Here is a 14,374-nt window from a genome sequence, read left to right as displayed (position 1 = left end):
TTGGCCTCAGACTGCTTCAAAAGACACCTTATTCTTTTTAAGCAGATGCCAATAAAAGAAGACTTGTGGGAAAATGTGGGTTAGTACAAAGCTTGCAGGAGGTGGCCTTTGAGTCCATTCTTAGACCAATTCTGTGAAAGCTTGAATTTCTCAAGAAATGGAAATGGTCCCAGCAATCCTGGTGTTGGCCTGGGCTCAGCCACAAGTGGCTGAGTTAGCTTGGCCAAGTCCTTCTGCCTCCACACTCTAAGGCACGTGCATGCCCCACACAGCCTCCCTCCGGGCCCCGATAACAAGGGATATACCGTGCGGGGGCAGGGGGCACCCAACCCAGCCACCAAAGCCCTTGAAGCTCAGGGTGTCTGCCGCTCCCAGGCAGGACTGGCTCCGTAATTGGTGCGGCCCAGTGCACGATGAAAGTGCAGGGCACTGGCTCAGGAATTTTTAAGAATTTCAAGAGCATTGAAGCAGGCAGGACTCCCTCTGAGTGTGGGGCCTGTGGGCTGCACTGGCATTTCTCATGAATGTGAGCCTGGACAAACACAACCTCGGTGCTTGGGAGGCTCTCTTTGAATTAGAGGAAATACTCTCCCTGAGTATTTGTTATTTATTTTATTTCAGGGTCCAGATTGCTTCGCGGGCACTTGTCCAAGTCCGCACCATTAAACCAACAGGCGCTGACTGCCTCCCAGCTCCCCGTGCAGCTGCAGGGCGCCGCCTTCCCACATCTCTGGGGAGAGACGCTGATTTGTGCTTTGTGCTCTGGTCCCGATAGAAAAGAATCATCCTGTCACATGAATCGCCCGTAGAGCTGCGGTAGAGCTGTGGGTCTGGAAACTTCCTGTGGGAGAGTGGGCTTGACAACTCTCCTTTGTGGTGTGTTCATGCCCTGCAGTGCTTTGCCGAGATCTAAGGTGGGGAGAGAGAGGGGGCTGCAGAGAGTTGAGAGGAGGCCAGCCCTCGAGAGACATTTTTTTAAGTGAGGATAGCACTTGAAAACAGATCGGAGAAATTCAGGACAGAAGATGTTTTTCTTTTAACATCCAATCTTTATCTGAAGGTTTCTTCCTCCTCTGTTGTAGTAAACATCATTGGTGTATATCTTTTCAAAGCTTGAACAGAGCAGTGGAGCTTCTCATGCCTGGAGCGGAGGCTCTAAGCAGGAGAGCCCTCTGCTCAAGCCCAGGAAGGTGAAAACATTTTTGTCTGTACGTCCAAAGCCACACGATGCTGAGTTTTCCCACTTGAATTCCTAGGCCTTCTCTGAGCCGCTCAAGAATTCCCTGCTTGAACCATGTCTGTTTCCACTGGCATGGAGTCCTCTCTGCCCTAGGAGTGCTCCTCATTCCCTCATTGGAGAAGCATTTATTGAGCACCTGCTGTGTGCTGGACAGTGATCTGGGGGCTGTGAACGAGCCCAAGGCCCTGGGCGTACGTTCACCAGTGGTGGTAGGTAAAGACAGAAAAGAGAGGAACAAATGCATCAACAGGATAATTTCAGAGAGCTATTAAGTGTTACAGAGAAAATAAACCAGGTGACAGGTTAGAGAGTGACATGGTGACGGGGGTGGAGGTGTGTGCTGACACTGGCTGGGAGGGTCAGTGTGACTGCTTTAGGCAAGTGGCATTGGAGCAGAGCCCAGTGGTGAGCAGGGAAAAGGTGACCCAGATCAGGGATCTGCAAGTGTCCAGCCCGAGAGACCTGTGAGCCTGGTGTGTTTGAGGGGCAGAATAGAAGGAGATTCTGCATGGGGGGATGAGATGGATGAGGCAGGCAGGGGTCAGGTCACATAGAACCTTTGCAGGCTAGAGGTTTTCTCTGGGTTTTATTCTAATTGCATTAGCGAGAATTGCAATTAAAGCCCCTGCAGGGTTTTAAATTGGAACGTGCTGTGATCTGATGTGCGCTCGAGAGCGCTCACTTCCAGCGAGGCTGCCGGTTGAGGGCACGGTGCCAGTGACTCGGCCCAGCTGAGGGTGGTAGAGCCCGTCAGAAATGAACCCCCTCTCACCCGTTTCCACCAAGGGGCTCAATCTCAAGGAGCATTTCAGATAGTGGCTTTTTTGGCTTGCCAACTTGAAAGCCGACATTAATAAGTGTTTATAGAATGCATTCCCCAGGGCGCCTGGGTGGCTCGGTGGTTAAGCGGTTGCCTTCAGCTCAGGTCATGATCCCAGGGTCCTGGGATCCAGTCCCACATTGGGCTCCCTGCTCAGCAGAGAGCCTGCTTCTCCCTCTGCCTCTGCCTGCCTCTCTGCCTACTTGTGCTCTCTATCTCTGTCAAATAAATAAATAAAATCTTTAAAAAAAAAAAAAAGAATGTGTTCCCCAGCTCATAAATCAGTTTGTGTCTGTCCCACTGTCCCCAGATGAGGGTCACTCTACCTTGTTCAGCCTTGCCAGGCACTGCATCCACAGCCCAGGTCTGGGGTGACCACCTCTTGCAATCCTTCTTGTCTTTCCTCCCCAGGGCTGGCTCATTGTGCTTCCTGTTTGGAGCATTTTTGTTTAGATTCCATATAGACCTCAGCCAAATGCTTGACATTTGGTTCCTGGCCCTTCTCTTTGACTGCATTTTTATCCAGAAGCTTAGAGGACTTGTCTGTTTGTGTCCTGGCCAGCAGAAAGATACCAAGCCAGGAGCTGCAACAGAAACCGTGTACCTGGTATGAAACAAACTGTTCTTTTTAAAAAATGACTCAGAGATTTTCCCAAACTTTCCTTTCCTGCAAAATCTTTCCAGTTGATACTAATGAAATTGCCTTGTCACTTGGGAAATATTGTATAAGAGGCTTTTGTTCCGAAGAAGAATTGCAGCACATCTGCTGAGACCACACTAACTGACAAAACCTCTCTGGGTCCTTATTCTCCCTCAGCAGCCCTGACGCGCGCGTGTTCACTCGGTGCAGGCCGTGTCTATGCGGAGGTTGTAGTGAAGATAAGATGGTTTCATGGATTACAGAGCAAAAGAATTTTTAAGTTCACAGTCCTTCCATGAGCCATATATGGAATATAAACCGAGGCTGTGATGGAGATAACTTGGAACTTCGGGGAGGTGGGAGAGCAGTAAGGTTAGATGTTTGGATGGTAGAGCTGGAAGAGACCTTAGCGGAGATTTAGCTCAACCTCCTCTTATTTTATTTTATTTTATTTATTTCTTTTTAAAAGATTTTATTTATTTGAGAGAGAGAGAAATAACGAGAGAGAGCAGGAGCAGGGGGAAGGGCAGAGGGAGAAGCAGGCTCCCCGCTGAGCAGGGAGCCTGATGTGGGACTCGATCCCAGGACCCCGGGATCATGACCCGAGCCAAAGGCAGATGCTTAACCAACAGAGCCACCCAGGTGCCCCTTATTTTTTTTTATTTGGGGGGGAAGGGCAGAAGGAGAGAGAATCTTAAGCAGACTCCATGCCCAGCATGAAGCCCCATGTGGGACTTAATCCCAGGACCCCGAGATCATGACCTGAGGTGAAATCAGGAGTCGGATGCTTAACCAACTGAGCCACCCAGGCGCCCCTCAACCTCCTCACTTACAGGAAAGGAAGTAGAGGCTCAAAGAAGAGTGAAGGACCTGCCTGAGGCAGAAAAGCCAACGAGTGGTCAAGTTGGGAGGAGACCCTGGTGCAATCCCCCCTGCTGCACACGGTCTCTGATGAGCAGCAAAGGGAGCCAGACTTCGCAGGTGGAAAATGCAGAAATCCCAGTGGAGGGGGACCTGCTTCGGCCTCCCTTTCCCTTCCCCGGGCGGTGACTTTCTCCACTAAACACCTCTGTTAACCTCAAGAATGAGGAAGAACTATTAAGGTCTCAAAACAATCCCCAAAATTACCTCAGCCAAAAAATTAAACAAATGTTTTAGAAAGTTTTGCTGCTTTAGCAAATGCATTGGAAATTTACTTGCAGAGTGAGAGACTGAGCAGGACCAGGTCTCGCTTTTGGAAGACAGTCGCTGCTTAGACGGCCTCTCGGCATCCCTGCAGCCTGGCACCACCGCAGACGCTTTTGGGCACAGTTTGGTTTTAAAATAGCTTGAAGGTGAATGGACAGAGTCTTTCTTCAGAACCTGGACTCTTGGTGCCCTTTACCTCGGCCAGTGAGAGTTAGCAGAGCTGAAGTAACACACTGCCTTCTCGGGTTTTCTTTTTATTTCCCGAGGGAGTCCTGTGTGTGCCCTGTGCCAGAGCAGCTGAATTCCGAGTTGTTCTCTCTCCCTTTTCTCCACTTCCTGAGCCCTTTGCTGGCTCCCCGCCCGGCCCTGTGTGAGGGGCCGAGGCCTCGGATTCTCTCTGGCGCTGGTGTTGGGCCAGACACGTAGGTGGCTTTTCCATGGCGCTGCTCAAAAACTTGCTCTCCTGGTTTGTTTTTGAGTGTGTGTGTGTATGTGTGTGTGTGTGTGTGTGTTTTCATGCCTACACCCTGAAACATTCCAGCCAGACGTGCCAAAACTCACAAGGCCCATTTTGGAACTGGTGCGTTCAGTGTATTCCTACCCGGCGGAGAGGACTCAAATCCAGCTGCGTTTCCCACACGGTCGTGCTGGCTCCTTATCAGTGGGGGGCCGGGCCCCCCATGTAGCAGTGCTTACACGCGTGTGGGAATATGCTCTACTTCTGTCCACTCAAATGACAGTGCTTTCCCTGCAGGTCATAAAGAAGGAGACTGGATTTTGGAGAGACTTTGGATTTGGGATGACCTGTCAGTACCGGTCGGACTTCATCAATATAGGTAAGTGGAGGGACTGGCTGCCAGCCTGCACCTCTCCTGCCGCCCGGAGGCCCCGAGCAGCCCAGAGCCCCAGGAGTCGGCAAAGGTGGTGCCGTTTCCTAAGAAGAGGCCATTCCTCTTGTCAGGGACTTGGGGGCTGGACCAGGACAAGGCTTGGGGGTGCGCGACACACAAGCCCTTCTAATCCCCACCAGACCCTCTGGGTCACCCCAGTTGCGGCACACAATCTGAGGAAAAGGCAGTTGTTGCAGAAAGGCAGCTTCGAAGCAAGTCTCCCCCCACCCCCCACCCCGTGTCTCCTCCTGACCTAGTTCTGGCTCTGGTCCCTCTCCTGCAGAACATTCTGGGCCTCCACAGTAGCGGGATCCACTGAAGAAAAATAAGGGCAACATGGGGAATTTGGGAAAATCACATACTGGAAAAGATTGATTTCTCTCTGCTGAACCTTTGAAAATTCCAGATACTACTTCAAGCTCCGACTGAGTGTATAGTTCACTGTCAAAACACACACACTCACACACACACACGTTCCCAGAGCACTGAGAGGAAAGGCCCTTCCTGGCTTGGGGTCAGGGAAGCCCTGCCCCCACAGAGCATGAAGACTTGCATCCCCCCCCTAATCTTTCTTTCTAAAGCAGGTTTCCATTTCGAGAAACTGTGTTTCCTTGCTCTGTGTACAGGGAAAGATTATTTTGTGATGGTGTATGTTTATCAAATTTGAATTTATAATAAATTGGATTTTCCTAAGGATGGGGCAGGGCTGCAGTTGAAACATGGGGGGATGGTAGGCTGGCGAGGGTGCTCTTCCTCCGTGAGCCATTGATGTGACCTCAGAATCTCTGGGTCACAACTGGACCCTGGTCATTCTTTGCCATCTTGTATTTATTTGTAGGCATCTTACTTTTGCTCCATCTATTTACTAAGTTGTAATGATACCAATGATAATAAATCAGTTACAGCTAAGCAAGTGCTGCCCCTTACATGACTATCTCATTTGGTTATGACATCTAGTTCACTTCAGGATAAAGGAACCACAACTCGAGAGGTGACGTGGCCGAACCAGGACTCAAATTCCAGACCCCCGACTCGATATCGTACACCTGCCCACCATGGGGTGGGGTGGGAGGCACAGATCACTTGCATACAGAGCCCAGCCGTGGCCAGGCTGCCGTTTTCCCTGTGCGTGAGCCCCCCCTTCCTGGCCCAGTGACGGCCTTGATCAGAGCAGTGCAGTGTGGGGGCTCCGCGGGGGCTCTGGTGGAAGGTGTTGAGGATGACTTCTTGTAGGAGTTAAATAAAGCCCCTAGGTGAGAAAGGAACAATGACAAAAAGGGGCAAGTCTTCTCTGGTTCTGTTCAGCTCACGGTGGGCTTTAGGTCAAGAAAAGACGTGGGGCATCTCAGTTTACAAAGGTGAGCCTTGAGGGGCCCATTACTCACTTTGAAGGAGTCCACCGTGGAGCACGGTGAGACCAGTCCCTTAAACATGACTCACGTCACCGGCCTGGGGCGGCCACACAACCTTCGGGACCGTTTCAGTCCATGAAAGGCAGAGTGTTTTGTGGGACATAATTTTGTTCACGCTGGGATCCTGTTGCTCTGTCAGGCAGCAAGCCCCTGCTTCCCTCGGCTTGAATGACAGGAGGCCACGTTCGAACAGATTCAAGAGTTTTCATCCTGGGGGCTCAGGCTGCTCGTTCGCCTTGCCGCTAGCTCTTCAAGGCAGGCGGGTGCTGGGAAGGAATGCTCCTTGCGGTCTTGGGATCTCCAGGAGTTGGTGCCGGCTGCCCCTGCCGCGGCGTCCTCTGTTCAGGATTCCTGACTTCTCTTTCCCGGATGGACATGCTCCTCTTTCGGAGGGGCAGTGAAGCGTCTCCCCTGGATGCTGCTTCTCTGCGTGCGAAGCGCTGTGCTGGTGCAGGTGCAGAAAGCCAGTCTAGACTGGGAGGGGGCTGCGCGGCTTGGTTCAGCGCTGTGTTCTCTCCCGACAGGTGGCTTCGATTTGGACATCAGAGGCTGGGGCGGAGAGGACGTGCACCTCTATCGCAAGTATCTGCACAGCAACCTCATCGTGGTGCGGACGCCTGTGCGGGGGCTCTTCCACCTCTGGCACGAGAAGCACTGCGTGGACGAGCTGACCCCCGAGCAGTACAAGATGTGCATGCAGTCGAAGGCCATGAATGAGGCGTCCCACGGGCAGCTGGGGATGCTGGTCTTCAGGCACGAGATAGAGGCTCACCTTCGCAAACAGAAACAGAAGACAAGCAGCAAAAAAACATGAACTCCCGGGGCTAGATCTGGGGAGACCTTTTATTTTTTCCCTTTTGTGATTACCGAACACATGGCTGTGACGAGGAAAAGATTTCCCTAAAGGGCAAAAAAAGAATTCAACTGATGAGTAAAAGAGAGGAGCGGGGAGAGCCTCTGATTTCTCTCTGCCTATTTGGCTGGACACAACAGGAATTAAAATCTCCCACTTTGCCTGCAAAAGTAGCCCAAATGCATCCCGAGCAGTGTCTGACAAAGGCAGAATGATTGTGAGGTTATAAGCCTGATGGCGTGGAGGTTTTCATTGTGTTTACAGCAAAGTGAGAGCTGTTATCTTTTGTGCTTATTGAAATAGTCACGAAATAAGACCAGTTTTATAAAAAGTTCTTTGGGATGAGAGGCAAGCCCATGTCTCCCCATAGGAATGATTACATGGTAGGGCTCTAGAGCCTGGAAGTGCTCGTGAGATTCGGAGATACGCTCACGGCGATCCTTGTGAGTATATTTAAGCAAAACCAAATGGACTCAAAAAGAAAAAAAAAAGAACTATTGTGTCATTTCCATCCAAGATTAACCAAAATAATCTGCTCATCTTTTTTATTATAGTTTTAACCATCCCCATTTCTTAATTTTATTTAAAAATGCACTTTTTTTTGCTTATGAGTTATATTCTGCTTATTTAATTACCAATTTGCAAGCCTTACTAAGAGAGCACAAGTTAGCATACGTTTTTTATATCTTTTAAGAAGATACTTGTAGGTGTATTATGAGAACTTTTTGTTCAGATCGAGCCCCATATCCAAGGACACGCCAAATGCTGATCCCGTCAGACACTGAATGTCAGACCTTTGGTCATGTGGAAGGCATGGTGTGGGGCTACTGATACATCGAGACATAGAGATACTTTATTGGAAGAGTATTTCCCAAGAGGAGCAACTGAACACTGGAGGGAAAGAAAGATATACTTTTTACCTTAACAGAAAAGGAAACTCATTCAGACTGGTAATATCTTGATTTATTCAAAAGTCAGAAAACACATTTTCTCCTCAGGAGAACTGGGGACCACTTTCTTACCTGTTTAAATAAACCAAAGTATACTGTGTGAACCAAACTATCTTTTTTTCAAAGCAGGGTGCTCTTCCTGGCTGCTGGCTTTTATGAAAAGAAATGCAGAAAAATGTATTTTGTGAACGATCACTCCATCTGCCAGAGTCAAGTGGGATGGAAGATTTTGCTACACGTTCACCCACCCCAATCTAGGGGAAAGTAACTTTAACTATTTTTTAAATGAAACAGTTCTACTTAGTCGCCAAAATGCTTCTGAAAGTCGCATTTTATTACAGTTTCCAACTATTTTAAAAAAAATAGTTAACATTGAGTGGTTTCTACATTCATGTGAAAATTATTTATTTATTAGCCAGCACCAGATGCATGAGCTAATTATCTGTGATTCCTTGCCTTCTGTTTGCCCACAGTCGACTCATTGTTTAAAAGCCTCAAGAACATTTAAGCTGTTGGTGTGTAAAAAAAAAAAAAAAAAAAAAAAAATGCATTGTATTGATTTGTACTGGTAGTTCATAAAATTTAATTAAAACACAGGACATGAATGGAAGGTGGCATTGGACAGCTAATAAAATATGATTTGTGGATATGATTTCTTCTTGGAGCAAGAATGCCATGTCTTTAGTTTTAGGAAAACATTTTTTATGTGTAGAGACCGGGGTTTCTGCTACAGACATTTTGGGCTAGATCGGTCTTTGTTGTGTGTGGTGGGGGGGCGGGGGGCTGTCCTGTGCATTGCAGGATATTGAGCAGCACCTCTGGCCTTCACCCACTGGATCCCAGGAGCATCTCTCACCTGGGTTGACAACCAAAATGTCTCCAGTCATTGCCAAATGTCCCCTGGAGGGAGGGCACGAAAGCACCGTCCTGTTGAGGACCATTGATCTAGACGGAGAGAACTACGAGGGAAAACCTGGCTGTTACTACATTTCACTTATCCTTTTCAGTTAGAAGAAATTGAGAAATGATTTCTAAGGTCCGTCTCTAACTGGGTTTCGTATTTCCACATGCAGTGGTGATACTAGAGACTCGGAGCACGCGTGGCCTCCCCTGCAGCAGTTCTGACGGCTTGTGGGACTGGCCACATACTCCGGGTCGGAGGACGCACTCCCAACGAGGCCGACAGCAGGGGGCAGGTGCTGTGAGCATGCAGTTCGGCAGGTCTAGGCGTCCTGCAGACCGTGGGGTCCCGGCTGCACTCTGTGGGCCAACCAGCATATCCCAGGTGCCTGAGGCAGTGACGAAGACTTGAGCTTCGGCAGTTGGTTAAGAATTGCTGAGAGTAGCTGAAGAGGAAAGGAAACAGCGTTAAGATTAAACTATTCCTCTCTTTTTAGAGCTTAGGTAAAGCAGTTTTATCAAGAAGGAGGAGCCCTCTTCAAGCACACGTAAGAGGGGATTTGTCTTCGCTTGGGCTGCTGGACCCAAAAGCCCTAGACTGGGTGGCTTCAGCAGCAAGGGGATGACTCAGGGCGGGAAGGCTGAGGATTCCAGGATCAGTCCAATGTCTGGTGAGGACCCATCTCACCATATCCTCACAGGGTGGAGACCAGGCAGAGGGCTAGCTCTCTTCCGGTCTCAAGAGGACACTAATCCCGTCACGGAGGCTCCCCACCTCGTGACACTCCCAAAGACCTCACTTCCAAATACCATCACATGAGGGCTTCGACATCTGAATTTTGTGGGGGCACAAACATTCAGTTCTTATTAGGACCTGTCCTATCCTATATACAGACGAAGGGTCGGTGAAGACCCCACTGAAACATGACAATGAGGGGCTTGGAATTTAACCTCAGCAAAGGAAAGCAGCAGTGAACTCTGGCTTGAAGGACCCAGGCACATGACGTCTTCTAAAGGAAGGATACTGCCAAGGAAGCACTGAGTCCTGGGCTTGTCTGAGGTCCCTTCCAGCTCTCTGCATCCCCCCTCTGTTCTTACGGCATGTAAGTCACCTGGTAACTAGCCCAGCCATCCCCCTGGACCTGTGGTTTCTGATACAGACCTGGGTCTTCTCTGAGTCGTGGTGAGCTGCCGCAGGCTGGGAGAGCTGCTTGTTTGCACCTCTTCCCCCTCCTCACTCAGTACTGGCAGGATAGTATCTTGAAGTTGACCAAGATAGGAGTATTTACACCGTGGGAACGGGCATTTGGCAGAAGCTACCTACCAGGACTCCCCCTGCCCGCCTGCTCCACCACCACACCCCATCCCAGCTGGTGGTTAACTGTTCACCAGCACAGCAGTGCCTCCAAGTGACACACCTGTTCTCCCTGTCATCTACTTTATAGCACCTCTTTTGTAGTTATCGGTGTGGCCAGCTGGCTTCTCTCCACACATCAATGATGAGAGAATCAGGCCTAGGACTTTGCAACAGGTAAACGGAACTTCACACAGCCCTACTTTGAAGATTTTGTCCGACTCAAGTAGGCATCGTACGCAATTCTGAAAAGTAAGAAAACAGCTTCCCAGAACCTAATCTTAATACATTTTGTTTCAGGGAAAATCTAATGTCATCTACTTGTATCTAATTTTATCAGCGGTCAGTGCTGGGCGGTAGTTAATAGCAAGGCTTTCCCAGCCAGAGTGCCTGGGCTCAAATTCCAGCTCTTTGACTGGCAGCCTGTGTGATCTTAAGCCAGGCACTTGGCCTCTCTGTATCCCCGTCTCCTCATTCAGGGCCATGATCCCTATCCAGCTGAATTCCTGAGACCAGACGAAATCCAGGTCTCCTACTCCTCTGCCATCAGAAGCTTGTTTTTTCCATTCAGGGCCATAATGCAGTCCCATCTACCACGTCCTAGAGATGGAGTTTTGGAAGGGTGGTGAGAACCTCGGAGCCAACGGCCAAGCCGTCTTTGGTGCAAAAAAGGTGCTTTTATTAAAGCACGGGGACAGGACCCGTGGGCAGAAAGAGCCACAGCCCCAGGATTTGTGAGGAGCAACTAATTATATACTTTGGGGTTGGGGGGGTAAAGATTAGGGAAATTCCAATAAAACCTAATGACGTACTTATGTTGGCTAACTGAATTTAAATTAAGTAAAATTAAAAAAAAACAAAGGCTCACAGGCTACCAGAGGCCTTGCTGTTGTCAAGCTAAGGTTGCTTTTCCCTCTAGCAAGGCATTAACTTCGAGACGGCTGGGAGTTTCCAGAGGAATGTTACGCTCTGCCAGCCTCAGGTATTTGTCAGTGGGCCGCAGGTTATAAGGACATTTCATTTTATTTGTTTCCCGCAACGTTAGGACCCATCGGGCTTGCAGTGGGTATTCACAGCCAGCTTATCGCTATGCAACACCAGGTCCGCGTTCACAGCCGTGGACGCTCCGCAGCACAGCCAGCGCCTGTCGGGCCAGCATGGGTTGCACGTTAGAGGTCATGAACCCATCACATGGGCACCGTCGTCCTCTATTTCTGTCATTCTGAAAACAAGTTCAGTCTATCTGAAGAAGGGTAACTAGGAATGTAAAATATAACGGATAATTCCGTCCTTAAATTCCACGCTCGGTAATTTGGTATCGATGACCCCCTAGGCGGCTGAGGAGCATTCGAGGTTTCCAAGGTCAGGTGCAGAGCCGGGCACCCTCTGTATAGAACGCCACTGTGCTAAAGCAGGTAATACCCTTCCCAGGTGCAGAAACTGTGAGGAGCTCGCTCAGAGGCCTGGGACAGAAAGTGGCTGGCTTCAGGCTCACCCGTTATTACCCCGTCCTACCGCCAGCCCCAGAGGGCTTGAAGGTCAGGGGGAGGGGGTAAAGTAGGGAGCTTTGGCCTCCAGCAAGGCCAGAGTCTGTTCTCTTGTGCCTCAATTTCCCACCGTTGCTCTGCTCTTCAGCCCACCCGAGAATCCCCTGCCAGTGAAAGAAAACACCGTGATCCGGGAACACGGAAGGCACAGAGCTGCCTCCCTCTAGCGGCTCTGTAATCCCCTGCGGCTTGGGGCTCTGAAGCCCTGGAAGCCGCCCTCCTGGACCTCTGTGTGGCCTCTGTATGCCCAAGGCCTTGGACTTAAAGGCTGCCTTGAATGGGACGGGAGAGCAGGTGGGAATACTCGCCTTTTGAAAAAGATTTGACGTTGTTTCTGAGAATTGCTGATCAGAGATAATGCCCCTGGGCGGTCTGTGAGCTGGTGGGTGTGTTTTACTCCCAACACCCATCAAATAACTGGCAGCTTTGTGTGATCCATATTCTGATTAGCTTTACATTTGAAATTCAAAGCTGTTTCTCCTGGCAGGACTCAGTCAGTGCTTGTGCTGCGACAGCCAAAAACCGTGGGGACTGTGCCAGCTGGTGGGGCGCGGAGGTTGGGTGGCGGTTTTTTCCAACACGCAGAAAATGTTCTCTCGATCCTTTGCACGTGCCCCGGGCCTGTGTCTGCCTCCGCGGCTCTTCCAGGGGAGTCGTCTCCAAGGAGAGAAGCAGTCTCTGCCTGTCATCCAGTCACCCCGAGGCTCAGGGAGGGCCAGGCCACCTTCGGCGACCTCTGCCCAAGACCCACCAAGTGTCCTGTGGTGGCTGACTGCGCAGCCAGCCTGCCCACTACAGGCGGCACCCAGGCGGGGCACTTACTCCTCATCCACCTGAGAGTCAGGGCTTCAGCTCGCTACGCCCTCCTCGTCAGCTGTTAACACCCCCGCCCCTCCCGTTTCTAACCCCAGCCCTATCTGCTCTCAGAGCACGCCCCCCAACCCCAGTGTTGAAAGAACTGCAGCTACTAAATTTTTTTTAGGAGGTCATCCTCACCTGGCCTGCTAGGATGTGAAACCTCATTTGAAACGGTTAAGAAAAATAAATAAAAATGGACAACAAACAGCAAACCCCTCAAGTTACATTCAAAGAAAGGCTGAAGGGAGAATGCATTTAACTACTTGTTCCTTTTTCCAGCCATTAGCCTCAGGGAGCCGTGTAAGAGTCACCCATACAGTGTGTGGGGCTGTGAGCAGCAGCAGAGTGGTGTGTCCAGAGTCCACCCCCCAGAGCACCGGCCCGACAGAGGGTGAAGCAAGCGCATGCGGTTTGGTTGTGGAGGCGCCGTGTGGTGGAGGGTGACCGGGACCTGGACTCAGCTGGAAGGAAGACTTCGTGAGGGAACACCCTTTCAGCTAAAGGAAACCAAAAGTTGATTTAGACTGACCAGGGTGGCAGGGGCTTCCCCCCAACCCCCGCAGTCTGGGTTACCACTGGCTCTGCCTGACCTATTTGGGAGACAAAGCAGAGATAATCCCAGAGGGATCTGGGGTTGTGGTAACTCTTCTGGTCAAAAAGGCAGGCGAATTCTTGGGGATTTGTGATCAGGAATTCCCGAACAACTGAATCAATTTGTCGATGACCAATTTTGGGTAAAGACTGGCCCCTGCTAACTTCGGGGTTGTCAAAATTCAACATTAAGAGCATACCCTCGGGGCACCTGGGTGGCTCAGTCATTAAGCGTCTGCCTTCAGCTCAGGTCATGATCTCAGGGTCCTGGGATCGAGCCCTGCATCGGGCTCCCTGCTCAGCCAGGAGCCTGCTTCTCCCTCCTTCACTCCCCCTGCTTGTGTTTCCTCTCTAGCTGTCTTTCTCTCTCTGTCAAATAAATAAAATCTTTAAAAAAAAAAAAGAGCATGCCCTCTATCTGCCATTTCTAATCCAGACTAAGGTAGCCTTCTCTCTGCAAGCCATTTCAACTGGCTAATTTATTGTGTGATTCCCTATTATATCCCTCACTCTAAAAGCTTCCCTTTCCCCCTGAAAATTCATCCCGGAAACTCTAGCAAATGGGCCATTGGTATACACAGCCCATGGGTTATATAAGCTGAGTTCATAACAGAGGAGCATGGAGTGTATAAATCCCGGCTTTGTTGGACCCAAGAGACTTTACATACTTCTTTTCTAAGCCTCAGAATCCAGTGGGTGACTTGAGTCACTGCTGTTTGAGAGCTGAAGCTCAGACAGGCTTACTATTGTTTTTCTTTTAAAATTCCACACAGCTAGGGGGCACCTGAGTGGCTCAGTCGGTTAAACGTCTGCCTTTGACTCAGGTCACGATCCCAGGGTCTTGGGATTGAGCCCCGCCTCGGGAAACCCTGTTCAGTAGGGTGTCTCCTTCTCCCTCTCCCTCTGACCGGTGCTCTCTCTCTCTCTCAAATGAATAAATAAATAATCTTAAAAAAAAAAAAAAAAGCCCACACTGCTGGTTAGTGATGTAGCCAGGATCCAAACCCAAACCTGCTAGACTTTCTACTGCACTGAGCTCACTCACGACCAAACAATGTGTTTTTACCACACGGTAGAAAGAGCACTTTTGCCCTGTAAGGCTCCTGAGCATTTTCAATCCGGGGCAGCAGT

General features: G+C 50.0%; 1 protein-coding gene across 3 annotated transcripts in view; it reads left to right on the top strand.

Moving 5' to 3' along the window:
- Positions 1-8,645, top strand: part of CSGALNACT1 (chondroitin sulfate N-acetylgalactosaminyltransferase 1) — a 342,670-nt gene extending 334,025 nt beyond the window's left edge. For all 3 annotated transcript variants that reach the window (XM_035003899.1, XM_035003897.1, XM_035003898.1), the window contains exons 8-9: positions 4,643-4,724; positions 6,715-8,645. In XM_035003899.1, coding sequence (XP_034859790.1) covers positions 4,643-4,724; positions 6,715-7,004 — 372 coding nt within the window. In that variant the 3' untranslated portion in view covers positions 7,005-8,645. The remainder of the gene's footprint in view (positions 1-4,642; positions 4,725-6,714) is intronic.
- The last annotated feature ends 5,729 nt before the right edge of the window (positions 8,646-14,374 follow it).

Source organism: Mirounga leonina, unplaced genomic scaffold (genome assembly GCF_011800145.1).
Source record: "Mirounga leonina isolate KUSES-001 unplaced genomic scaffold, KU_Mleo_1.0 Mir_128, whole genome shotgun sequence".
NCBI lineage: Eukaryota > Metazoa > Chordata > Mammalia > Carnivora > Phocidae > Mirounga > Mirounga leonina.
Note: the sequence above shows the minus strand (reverse complement) of the source record. Positions and strands in the feature narration are given on the sequence as shown.